The following is a 14,157-nucleotide window of genomic DNA, read 5'->3' on the forward strand; positions in this document are numbered from 1 at the left end:
CAAGGACATCCATCTTTCCCCCTCTCCTGTGTCTCTGCTGTGTATTTCAACTCTTTTTTTCTCCCAACCAACCGTCAAACTACCCACAGCGAATATCTTACTGCTCTCCAAAAGACAGAGATAGTCTGTCTGTACATGTATGTAGAGGTAGTCTGTCTGTACATGTATGTAGAGGTAGTCTGTCTGTACATGTATGTAGAGGTAGTCTGTCTGTACATGTATGTAGAGGTAGTCTGTCTGTACATGTATGTTGAGGTAGTCTGTCTGTACATGTATGTAGAGGTAGTCTGTCTGTACATGTAGGTAGAGGTAGTCTGTCTGTACATGTAGGTAGAGGTAGTCTGTCTGTACATGTATGTAACCAATACACACAGTCAGTCAGGAAAGCTAAGGCCAGCTTCTTCAGGCAGAAGTTTGCATCCTGTAGCTCCAACTCCAAAAGTTCTGGGACACTGTGAAGTCCATGGAGAACAAGAGCACCTCCTCCCAGCTGCCCACTGCACTGAGGCTAGGTAACACGGTCACCACCGACAAATCCATGATTATCGAAAACTTCAACAAGCATTTCTCAACGGCTGGCCATGCCTTCCGCCTGGCTACTCCTACCTCGGCCAACAGCTCCGGCCCCCCGCAGCTCCTCGCCCAAGCCTCTCTAGGTTCTCCTTTACCCAAATCCAGATAGCAGATGTTCTGAAAGAGCTGCAAAATCTGGACCCGTATAAATCAGCTGGGCTTGACAATCTGGTCCCTCTATTTCTGAAACTATCCGCCGCCATTGTCGCAACCCCTATTACCAGCCTGTTCAACCTCTCTTTCATATCGTCTGAGATCCCCAAGGATTGGAAAGCTGCCGCAGTCATCCCCTCTTCAAAGGGGAGACACCCTGGACCCAAACTGTTACAGACCTATATCCATCCTGCCCTGCCTATCTAAGGTCTTCGAAAGCCAAGTCAACAAACAGGTCACTGACCATCTCGAATCCCACCGTACCTTCTCCGCTATGCAATCTGGTTTCCGAGCCGGTCACGGGTGCACCTCAGCCACACTCAAGGTACTAAACGACATCATAACCGCCATCGATAAAAGACAGTATTGTGCAGCCGTCTTCATCGACCTTGCCAAGGCTTTCGACTCTGTCAATCACCATATTCTTATCGGCAGACTCAGTAGCCTCGGTTTTTCAGGTGACTGCCTTGCCTGGTTCACCAATTACTTTGCAGACAGAGTTCAGTGTGTCAAATCGGAGGGCATGCTGTCCGGTCCTCTGGAAGTCTCTATGGGGGTGCCACAGGGTTCAATTCTCGGGCCGACTCTTTTCTCTGTATATATCAATGATGTTGGTCTTGCTGCGGGCGATTCCCTGATCCACCTCTACGCAGACGACACCATTCTATATACTTTTGGCCCGTCATTGGACACTGTGCTATCTAACCTCCAAACGAGCTTCAATGCCATACAACACTCCTTCCGTGGCCTCCAACTGCTCTTAAACGCTAGTAAAACCAAATGCATGCTTTTCAACCGATCGCTGCCTGCACCCGCATGCCCGACTAGCATCACCACACTGGATGGTTCCAACCTTGAATATGTGGACACCTATAAGTACCTAGGTGTCTGGCTAGACTGCAAACTCTCCTTCCAGACCCATATCAAACATCTCCAATCGAAAATCAAATCAAGAGTCGGCTTTCTATTCCGCAACAAAGCCTCCTTCACTCACGCTGCCAAGCTTACCCTAGTAAAACTGACTATCCTACCGATCCTCGACTTTCGGCAATGTCATCTACAAAATTGCTTCCAACACTCTACTCAGCAAACTGGATGCAGTTTATCACAGTGCCATCCGTTTTGTCACTAAAGCACCTTATACTACCCACCACTGCGACTTGTATGCTCTAGTCGGCTGGCCCTCGCTACATATTCGTCGCCAGACCCACTGGCTCCAGGTCATCTACAAGGCCATGCTAAGTAAAGCTCCGCCTTATCTCAGTTCACTGGTCACGATGGCAACACCCATCCGTAGCACACGCTCCAGCAGGTGTATCTCACTGATCATCCCTAAAGCCAACACCTCATTCGGTCCCCTTTCGTTCCAGTACTCTGCTGCCTGTGACTGGAACGAATTGCAAAAATCGCTGAAGTTGGAGACTTTTATCTCCCTCACCAACTTCAAACATCAGCTATCTGAGTAGCTAACCGATCGCTGCAGCTGTACATAATCTATTGGTAAAGTCTGTCTGTACATGTATGTAGAGGTAGTCTGTCTGTACATGTATGTAGAGGTAGTCTGTTTGTACATGTATGTAGAGGTAGTCTGTCTGTACATTTTAACAGTACTGAACATACAGAACCACAACTATAGTACTGTAGACAGACTGAACATACAGAACCACAACTACAGTACTGTAGACAGACTGAACATACAGAACCACAACTACAGTACTGTAGACAGACTGAACATACAGAACCACAACTACAGTACTGTAGACAGACTGAACATACAGAACCACAACTACAGTACTGTAGACAGACTGAACATACAGAACCACAACTACAGTACTGTAGACAGACTGAACATACAGAACCACAACTACAGTACTGTAGACAGACTGAACATACAGAACCACAACTGCTCACAAAGCACCGCATTCATGTTATATTTTATTTTAATGTGTGTGTGTTTGCATGTGTGTGTGTGAATCAGGTCATTTTGGAGATGAATAATTGGCTTCCTCTCATTATGATGATGTTGCAGTTACACACACACACACACACACACACACACACACACACACACACACACACACACACACACACACACACACACACACACACACACACACACACACACACACACACACACACACACACACACACACACACATTGTTGCTTCAACAAAATGTTAATCTTTTGTTACAGAAATTGGAAGAGTTTTTATTCTGCATGGAGGATGTTCACCCAGAGGTAGGCACCAATTCACTTTCTCTCTACTCTACTGTATGCTAAAGCTTAAGCTAGAGCTAAACTTTATTTTAAAGCTAACGATAAAGAACATTCTATGGCTAATAACAAAGATTATTCTAAAGTTGTTGCTAAAAAGTATTTTAAAGCTTTTGATAAATATTATTCTAATGATACGGTAATTTTGAAGCTAATGATAAAGAGTATTCTAAAACTAATGATAAAGATCATTCTGAAGCTAAGAAAACAAATGATCTAAAGCTAATGATAAAATTATTTTAAAGCTATTGATAAATACTATTCTAACGATAAAGATTATTATAAAGCCAATGATAAATATTATTTTAAAGCTATTGATAAATATTATTCTAAAGCTAATGATAAATATTATTTTAAAGCTATTGATAAATATTATTCTAAAGCTATTGATAAATAATTTTCTAATGATAAATATTATCCCAAAGCTATTGATACATATTATTCTAATGATAAATATTTTTCTAATGATAAATATTATTCTAAAGCTAATGATAAATATTATTCTAATGATAAATATTATCCTAAAGCTATTGATAAATATTATTCTAATGATAAATATTATCCTAAAGCTAATGATAAATATTATTCTAATGATAAATATTATCCTAAAGCTAATGATAAATATTATTCTAAAGCTAATGCATCAAACCAGCAGACTTGCCTTATTGTGGCCCTGAGGCGGTTTTAACCCTGATCTTACCTCAGTGTAAACATGACCTCCAATATGACCCTGATCTGACCTCAGTGTAAACATTACCTCCAGTATGACCCTGATCTGACCTCAGTGTAAACATGACCTCCAATATGACCCTGATCTGACCTCAGTGTAAACATTACCTCCAGTATGACCCTGATCTGACATCAGTGTAAACATGATCTCCAATATGACCCTGATCTGACATCAGTGTAAACATTACCTCCAATATGACCCTGATCTGACATCAGTGTAAACATTACCTCCAATATGACCCTGATCTGACCTCAGTGTAAACATTACCTCCAATATGACCCTGATCTGACCTCAGTGTAAACATTACCTCCAGTATGACATCAGTGTAAACATGATCTCCAATATGACCCTGATCTGACCTCAGTGTAAACATGACCTCCAATATGACATCAGTGTAAACATTACCTCCAATATGACCCTGATCTGACCTCAGTGTAAACATTACCTCCAGTATGACCCTGATCTGACCTCAGTGTAAACATGACCTCCAATATGACCCTGATCTGACATCAGTGTAAACATGACCTCCAATATGACCCTGATCTGACCTCAGTGTAAACATTACCTCCAATATGACCCTGATCTGACCTCAGTGTAAACATTACCTCCAGTATGACCCTGATCTGACATCAGTGTAAACATGATCTCCAATATGACCCTGATCTGACCTCAGTGTAAACATGACCTCCAATATGACCCTGATCTGACCTCAGTGTAAACATTACCTCCAGTATGACCCTGATCTGACATCAGTGTAAACATGATCTCCAATATGACCCTGATCTGACATCAGTGTAAACATGACCTCCAATATGACCCTGATCTGACCTCAGTGTAAACATGACCTCCAATATGACCCTGATCTGACATCAGTGTAAACATGATCTCCAATATGACCCTGATCTGACCTCAGTGTAAACATGACCTCCCAATATGACTCTGATCTGACATCAGTGTAAACATGACCTCCAATATGACCCTGATCTGACCTCAGTGTAAACATTACCTCCAGTATGACCCTGATCTGACATCAGTGTAAACATGATCTCCAATATTTACATTTACATTACATTACATTTAAGTCATTTAGCAGACGCTCTTATCCAGAGCGACTTACAAATTGGTGCATTCACCTTATGACATCCAGTGGAACAGCCACTTTACAATAGTGCATCTAAATCTTTTAGGGGGTGAGAAGGATTACTTATCCTATCCTAGGTATTCCTTAAAGAGGTGGGGTTTCAGGTGTCTCCGGAAGGTGGTGATTGACTCCGCTGTCCTGGCGTCGTGAGGGAGTTTGTTCCACCATTGGGGGCCAGAGCAGCGAACAGTTTTGACTGGGCTGAGCGGGAACTGTACTTCCTCAGTGGTAGGGAGGCGAGCAGGCCAGAGGTGGATGAAAGCAGTGCCCTTGTTTGGGTGTAGGGCCTGATCAGAGCCTGGAGGTACTGAGGTGCCGTTCCCCTCACAGCTCCGTAGGCAAGCACCATGGTCTTGTAGCGGATGCGAGCTTCAACTGGAAGCCAGTGGAGAGCGGAGGAGCGGGGGTGACGTGAGAGAACTTGGGAAGGTTGAACACCAGACGGGCTGCGGCGTTCTGGATGAGTTGTAGGGGTTTAATGGCACAGGCAGGGAGCCCAGCCAACAGCGAGTTGCAGTAATCCAGACGGGAGATGACAAGTGCCTGGATTAGGACCTGCGCCGCTTCCTGTGTGAGGCAGGGTCGTACTCTGCGGATGTTGTAGAGCATGAACCTACAGGAACGGGCCACCGCCTTGATGTTAGTTGAGAACGACAGGGTGTTGTCCAGGATCACGCCAAGGTTCTTAGCGCTCTGGGAGGAGGACACAATGGAGTTGTCAACCGTGATGGCGAGATCATGGAACGGGCAGTCCTTCCCGGGAGGAAGAGCAGCTCCGTCTTGCCGAGGTTCAGCTTGAGGTGGTGATCCGTCATCCACACTGATATGTCTGCCAGACATGCAGAGATGCGATTCGCCACCTGGTCATCAGAAGGGGGAAAGGAGAAGATTAATTGTGTGTCATCTGCATAGCAATGATAGGAGAGACCATGTGAGGTTATGACAGAGCCAAGTGACTTGGTGTATAGCGAGAATAGGAGAGGGCCTAGAACAGAGCCCTGGGGGACACCAGTGGTGAGAGCGTGGTGAGGAGACAGATTCTCGCCACGCCACCTGGTAGGAGCGACCTGTCAGGTAGGACGCAATCCAAGCGTGGGCCGCGCCGGAGATGCCCAACTCGGAGAGGGTGGAGAGGAGGATCTGATGGTTCACAGTATCGAAGGCAGCCGATAGGTCTAGAAGGATGAGAGCAGAGGAGAGAGAGTTAGCTTTAGCAGTGCGGAGCGCTCCGTGATGCAGAGAAGAGCAGTCTCAGTTGAATGACTAGTCTTGAAACCTGACTGATTTGGATCAAGAAGGTCATTCTGAGAGAGATAGCGGTAGAGCTGGCCAAGGACGGCACGTTCAAGAGTTTTGAGAGAAAAGAAAGAAGGGATACTGGTCTGTAGTTGTTGACATCGGAGGGATCGAGTGTAGGTTTTTTCAGAAGGGGTGCAACTCTCGCTCTCTTGAGGACGGAAGGGACGTAGCCAGCGGTCAGGGATGAGTTGATGAGCGAGGTGAGGTAAGGGAGAAGGTCTCCGGAAATGGTCTGGAGAAGAGAGGAGGGGATAGGGTCAAGCGGGCAGGTTGTTGGGCGGCCGGCCGTCACAAGACGCGAGATTTCATCTGGAGAGAGAGGGGAGAAAGAGGTCAGAGCACAGGGTAGGGCAGTGTGAGCAGAACCAGCGGTGCCATTTGACTTAGCAAACGAGGATCGGATGTCGTCGACCTTCTTTTCAAAATGGTTGACGAAGTCATCTGCAGAGAGGAGGAGGGGGGAGGGAGAGGAGGATTCAGGAGGGAGGAGAAGGTGGCAAAGAGCTTCCTAGGGTTAGAGGCAGATGCTTGGAATTTAGAGTGGTAGAAAGTGGCTTTAGCAGCAGAGACGGAGGAGGAAAATGTAGAGAGGAGGGAGTGAAAGGATGCCAGGTCCGCAGGGAGGCGAAGTTTTCCTCCATTTCCGCTCGGTTGCCCGGAGCCCTGTTCTGTGAGCTCGCAATGAGTCGTCGAGCCACGGAGCGGGAGGGGAGGACCGAGCCGGCCTGGAGGATAGGGGACATAGAGAGTCAAAGGATGCAGAAAGGGAGGAGAGGAGGGTTGAGGAGGCAGAATCAGGAGATAGGTTGGAGAACGTTTGAGCAGAGGGAAGAGATGATAGGATGGAAGAGGAGAGAGTAGCGGGGGAGAGAGAGCGAAGGTTGGGACGGCGCGATACCATCAGAGTAGGGGCAGTGTGGGAAGTGTTGGATGAGAGCGAGAGGGAAAAGGATACAAGGTAGTGGTCGGAGACTTGGAGGAGTTGCAATGGGGTTAGTGGAAGAACAGCATCTAGTAAAGATGAGGTCGAGCGTATTGCCTGCCTTGTGAGTAGGGGGAAGGTGAGAGGGTGAGGTCAAAAGAGGAGAGGAGTGGAAAGAAGGAGGCAGAGAGGAATGAGTCAAAGGTAGACGTGGGGAGGTTAAAGTCGCCCAGAACTGTGAGAGGTGAGCCGTCCTCAGGAAAGGAGCTTATCAAGGCATCAAGCTCATTGATGAACTCTCCGAGGGAACCTGGAGGGCGATAAATGATAAGGATGTTAAGCTTGAAAGGGCTGGTAACTGTGACAGCATGGAATTCAATGGAGGCGATAGACAGATGGGTAAGGGGAGAGAGAGAGAATGACCACTTGGGAGAGATGAGGATCCCGGTGCCACCACCCCGCTGACCAGAAGCTCTCGCGGTGTGCGAGAACACGTGGGCGGACGAGGAGAGAACAGTAGGAGTAGCAGTGTTATCTGTGGTGATCCATGTTTCCGTCAGTGCCAAGAAGTCGAGGGACTGGAGGGAGGCATAGGCTGAGATGAACTCTGCCTTGTTGGCCGCAGATCGGCAGTTCCAGAGGCTACCGGAGACCTGGAACTCCACGTGGGTCGTGCGCGCTGGGACCACCAGATTAGGGTGGCCGCGGCCACGCGGTGTGGAGCGTTTGTATGGTCTGTGCAGAGAGGAGAGAACAGGGATAGACAGACACATAGTTGACAGGCTACAGAAGAGGCTACGCCAATGCAAGGAGATTGGAATGACAAAGCTTACGTAGCAAGAATCTTATTGACTAAAATGATTAAAATGATACAGTACTGCTGAAGCAGGCTAGCTGGCAGTGGCTGCGTTGTTGACACTACACTAATCAAGTCGTTCCGTTGAGTGTAATAGTTTCTACAGTGCTACTATTCGGGGCTAGCTGGCTAGCTAGCAGTGTTGATTACGTTACGTTGCGTTAGAAGAACGACAATAGCTGGCTAGCTAACCTAGAAAATCGCTCTAGACTACACAATTATCTTTGATACAAGGACGGCTATGTAGCTAGCTATGTAGCTAGCTACGATCAAGCAAATCAAACCGTTGTGCTGTAATGAAATGAAAATGTGATACTACCTGTGGAGCGAAGCGGAATGCGACCGGGTTGTTGTTGGCTAGCTGACCCTGATCTGACCTCAGTGTAAACATGACCTCCAATATGACCCTGATCTGATCCTCAGTGTAAACATTACCTCCAGTATGACCCTGATCTGACCTCAGTGTAAACATGACCTCCAATATGACCCTGATCTGACATCAGTGTAAACATTACCTCCAATATGACCCTGATCTGACCTCAGTGTAAACATTACCTCCAATATGACCCTGATCTGACCTCAGTGTAAACATGACCTCCAATATGACTCTGATCTGACCTCAGTGTAAACATGACCTCCAATATGACCCTGATCTGACATCAGTGTAAACATTACCTCCAATATGACCCTGATCTGACATCAGTGTAAACATTACCTCCAGTATGACCCTGATCTGACATCAGTGTAAACATGACCTCCAGTATGACCCTGATCTGACCTCAGTGTAAACATTACCTCCAGTATGACCCTGATCTGACATCAGTGTAAACATTACCTCCAGTATGACTCAGATCTGACATCAGTGTAAACATTACCTCCAGTATGACTCAGATCTGACATCAGTGTAAACATGACCTCCAATATGACCCTGATCTGACCTCAGTGTAAACATGACCTCCAATATGACCCTGATCTGACCTCAGTGTAAACATTACCTCCAGTATGACTCTGATCTGACATCAGTGTAAACATTACCTCCAATATGACCCTGATCTGACATCAGTGTAAACATGACCTCCAATATGACCCTGATCTGACCTCAGTGTAAACATTACCTCCAGTATGACTCTGATCTGACATCAGTGTAAACATTACCTCTAATATGACCCTGATCTGACCTCAGTGTAAACATGACCTCCAATATGACTCTGATCTGACCTCAGTGTAAACATGACCTCCAATATGACCCTGATCTGACATCAGTGTAAACATTACCTCAATATGACCCTGATCTGACATCAGTGTAAACATTACCTCCAGTATGACCCTGATCTGACATCAGTGTAAACATGACCTCCAGTATGACCCTGATCTGACCTCAGTGTAAACATTACCTCCAGTATGACCCTGATCTGACATCAGTGTAAACATTACCTCCAGTATGACTCAGATCTGACATCAGTGTAAACATTACCTCCAGTATGACTCAGATCTGACATCAGTGTAAACATGACCTCCAATATGACCCTGATCTGACCTCAGTGTAAACATGACCTCCAATATGACCCTGATCTGACCTCAGTGTAAACATTACCTCCAGTATGACTCAGATCTGACATCAGTGTAAACATGACCTCCAATATGACCCTGATCTGACCTCAGTGTAAACATGACCTCCAATATGACCCTGATCTGACCTCAGTGTAAACATGACCTCCAATATGACTCTGATCTGACCTCAGTGTAAACATGACCTCCAATATGACCCTGATCTGACATCAGTGTAAACATTACCTCCAATATGACCCTGATCTGACATCAGTGTAAACATTACCTCCAGTATGACCCTGATCTGACATCAGTGTAAACATGACCTCCAGTATGACCCTGATCTGACCTCAGTGTAAACATTACCTCCAGTATGACCCTGATCTGACATCAGTGTAAACATTACCTCCAGTATGACTCAGATCTGACATCAGTGTAAACATTACCTCCAGTATGACTCAGATCTGACATCAGTGTAAACATGACCTCCAATATGACCCTGATCTGACCTCAGTGTAAACATGACCTCCAATATGACCCTGATCTGACCTCAGTGTAAACATTACCTCCAGTATGACTCTGATCTGACATCAGTGTAAACATTACCTCCAATATGACCCTGATCTGACATCAGTGTAAACATGACCTCCAATATGACCCTGATCTGACCTCAGTGTAAACATTACCTCCAGTATGACTCTGATCTGACATCAGTGTAAACATTACCTCTAATATGACCCTGATCTGACCTCAGTGTAAACATGACCTCCAATATGACCCTGATCTGACCTCAGTGTAAACATTACCTCCAATATGACCCTGATCTGACATCAGTGTAAACATTACCTCCAGTATGACTCTGATCTGACATCAGTGTAAAGATGACGCCAAATAACATGTTTTTATGTTTTTTGACGTTTTACATTCTCCCAACCAATTGTACTATTTTGTTATTTTTTTGCATTTTGTGTAGCTTATTTTTTTAGTTATTGTGTACATAATGTTGCTGCTACCGTCTCTTATGACCGAAAATAACTTCTGGACATCAGAGAAGCGATTACTCACCGCGGACTGCAAGACACTTTTTCCTTTAACGAGTCCGATGAGAAGGATATCCTGCTTTCTTTGGAACAGTCCCAGATCCACGCCTTTTGCATGAAGAAAAGATGCCGGAAAAGTGGCAGCAGATCAGGCATTCTCAGAGCGAGTAAAATCCCACTGCCTTCCATTCTTCGCGCTAACGTGCTATCATTAGACAATAAAATGGATGACCTGTATTATTCGTAGCCATCCACAAAATGAAGCTGGCACTAAGACAGCTCTCAACCAACTCTATAAGGCCATAAGCAAAGAAGAAAATGCAAAAAAGAAACAACGCTCCTGGTGGCCAGGAACTTTAATGCAGGCAAACTTCAATCAGTTTTACCAAATTTGACCAAAGCTCTCCCCCACCCTCCATTTGGCAAATCTGACCATAACTCTATCCTTCTGATTCCTGCTTACAAGCAAAAACTGAATTAGGAAGTACCAGTGACTCGCTCAATACGGAAGTGGTCAGATGACGAGGCTGCTTCACTACAGGACTGTTTTGCACAGACTGGAATATGTTCTGGGATTCATCCAATGGCATTGAGGAGTATACCACCTCAGTCATCGGCTTCATCAATAAGTGCATCGAGGATTTCATCCCAACTGTGACGGTACGTACATACCCCAACCAGAAGCCATGGATTACAGGCAACATCCGCATCGAGCTAAAGGCTAGAGCTGCCGCTTTCAAGGAGCGGAGACTAATCCGATGTCAGTCTCTCGATGTCTCTCGATGTGCAAAAGGGATAGAGACATACCCCAAGCGACTTACAGCTGTAATCGCAGCAAAAGGTGGCGCTACAAAGTATTAACTTAAGGGGCTGAATAATTTTGCACGGCCAATTTTTCAGTTTTTGATTTGTTAAAAAAGTTTGAATTATCCAATAAATGTCGTTCCACATCATGATTGTGTCCCACTTGTTGTTGATTCTTCACAAAAAAATACAGTTTTATGTCTTTATGTTTGAAGCCTGAAATGTGGCAAAAGGTTGCAAAGTACAAGGGGGCCGAATACTTTCGCAAGGCACTGTATATAGCCTCCACATTGACTCTGTACCGCTGACCCCTGTATATAGCCTCCACACTGACTCTGTACCGTAATATCCTGTATATAGCCTCCACATTGACTCTGTACTGGTACCCCCCTGTATATAGCCTCCACATTGACTCTGTACCGTAATACCCTGTATATAGCCTCCACATTGACTCTGTACTGGTACCCCCTGTATATAGCCTCCACATTGACTCTATACCGTAATACCCTGTATATAGCCTCTACACCTACTCTGTACTGTAATACCCTGTATATAGCCTCCACATTGACTCTGTACTGGTACCCCCTGTATATAGCCTCCACGTTGACTCTATACCGTAATACCCTGTATATAGCCTCTACACCTACTCTGTACTGTAATACCCTGTATATAGCCTCCACATTGACTCTATACCGTAATACCCTGTATATAGCCTCTACACCTACTCTGTACTGTAATACCCTGTATATAGCCTCACTAGTGTTATTGTTATTGTGTTACTTCTGTTATAACTTTTTATTGTATCCTACTTGGTAAATATTTTCTTCTTCTTGAACTGCACTGTTGGTTAAGGGCTTGTCAGTAAGCATTTCAATGTAAAGTCTACACATGTGACAAATATGATTTGATTTGACCTTCAATTTAACCTGATCTGACCTCAGTGTCAATATGATCTCCACTATAACCCTGATCTGACCTCAGTGTCAATATGATCTCCACTATAACCCTGATCTGACCTCAGTGTCAATATGATCTCCACTATAACCCTGATCTGACCTCAGTGTCAATATGATCTCCACTATAACCCTGATCTGACCTCAGTGTCAATATGATCTCCACTATAACCCTGATCTGACCTCAGTGTCAATATGATCTCCACTATAACCCTGATCTGACCTCAGTGTCAATATGATCTCCACTATAACCCTGATATGACCTCGGTGTCAATATGATCTCCACTATAACCCTGATCTGACCTCAGTGTCAACATGATCTTCGCCTGTTTGCAAAAATACAACGTCATAACAATAAACATTCTTGAAAATGCAAGGTTCTTACATCCTTCAAAAGATTAGGATCTTGTTAATGAAACTTAAACTTAAAACTTAAAATAGCTATTACAGAGAACAAATACCATGCTTTTGTTTGAGAAGAGCAATCAACAACAAAAACATTTTCCGCCATGACAGTTTTTACACATTCACATCTGAAGGTAAAATTATTACTTACATTCTGATATCTTGCTCTTATGTCTCTTCCTGAGGGTCCCAGTGATCAAATAAAGTGCTGTTTTCTTTGATAAAATCAATTTTTATACCCTAAATCGAAACATTTTGTAACACGTTTGTGCCGTGAATTCCATCTCTATCAATTTTTTACGGAGCATTCGACGTAATTACATACGGTAAACAATCGTTTATCTAGTCATGGTGGGTTTCAGTACATTCCTCTGGATGTTTATCTAGTCATGGTGGGTTTCAGTACATTCCTCTGGATGTTTATCTAGTCATGGTGGGTTTCAGTACATTCCTCTGGATGTTTATCTAGTCATGGTTTCAGTACATTCCTCTGGATGTTTATCTAGTCATGGTGGGTTTCAGTACATTCCTCTGGATGTTTATCTAGTCATGGTGGGTTTCAGTACATTCCTCTGGATGTTTATCTAGTCATGGTGGGTTTCAGTACATTCCTCTGGATGTTTATCTAGTCATGGTGGGTTTCAGTACATTCCTCTGGATGTTTATCTAGTCATGGTGGGTTTCAGTACATTCCTCTGGATGTTTATCTAGTCATGGTGGGTTTCAGTGAATTCCTACATTCTGGATGTTTATCTAGTCATGGTGGGTTTCAGTACATTCCTCTGGATGTTTATCTAGTCATGGTGGGTTTCAGTGCATTCCCTGGATGTTTATCTAGTCATGGTGGGTTTCAGTACATTCCTCTGGATGTTTATCTAGTCATGGTTTCAGTACATTCCTCTGGATGTTTATCTAGTCATGGTGGGTTTCAGTACATTCCTCTGGATGTTTATCTAGTCATGGTGGGTTTCAGTACATTCCTCTGGATGTTTATCTAGTCATGGTGGGTTTCAGTACATTCCTCTGGATGTTTATCTAGTCATGGTGGGTTTCAGTACATTCCTCTGGATGTTTATCTAGTCATGGTGGGTTTCAGTACATTCCTCTGGATGTTTATCTAGTCATGGTGGGTTTCAGTGCATTCCTCTGGATGTTTATCTAGTCATGGTGGGTTTCAGTCCTCTGGATGTTTATCTAGTCATGGTGGGTTTCAGTGCATTCCTCTGGATGTTTATCTAGTCATGGTGGGTTTCAGTACATTCCTCTGGATGTTTATCTAGTCATGGTGGGTTTCAGTACATTCCTCTGGATGTTTATCTAGTCATGGTGGGTTTCAGTGCATTCCTCTGGATGTTTATCTAGTCATGGTGGGTTTCAGTGCATTCCTCTGGATGTTTATCTAGTCATGGTGGGTTTCAGTACATTCCTCTGGATGTTTATCTAGTCATGGTGGGTTTC

General features: G+C 44.5%; 1 protein-coding gene across 1 annotated transcript in view; it reads left to right on the forward strand.

The window, feature by feature from the left end:
* LOC127924867 (disrupted in schizophrenia 1 protein-like) overlaps positions 1–14,157 on the forward strand; it is a 106,952-nt gene that overhangs the window by 68,151 nt on the left and 24,644 nt on the right. The window contains exon 13 of the mRNA XM_052509515.1: positions 2,921–2,965. Coding sequence (XP_052365475.1) covers positions 2,921–2,965 — 45 coding nt within the window. The remainder of the gene's footprint in view (positions 1–2,920; positions 2,966–14,157) is intronic.

This window comes from Oncorhynchus keta, unplaced genomic scaffold (assembly GCF_023373465.1).
Source record: "Oncorhynchus keta strain PuntledgeMale-10-30-2019 unplaced genomic scaffold, Oket_V2 Un_contig_4690_pilon_pilon, whole genome shotgun sequence".
In the NCBI taxonomy this organism is placed as follows: domain Eukaryota; kingdom Metazoa; phylum Chordata; class Actinopteri; order Salmoniformes; family Salmonidae; genus Oncorhynchus; species Oncorhynchus keta.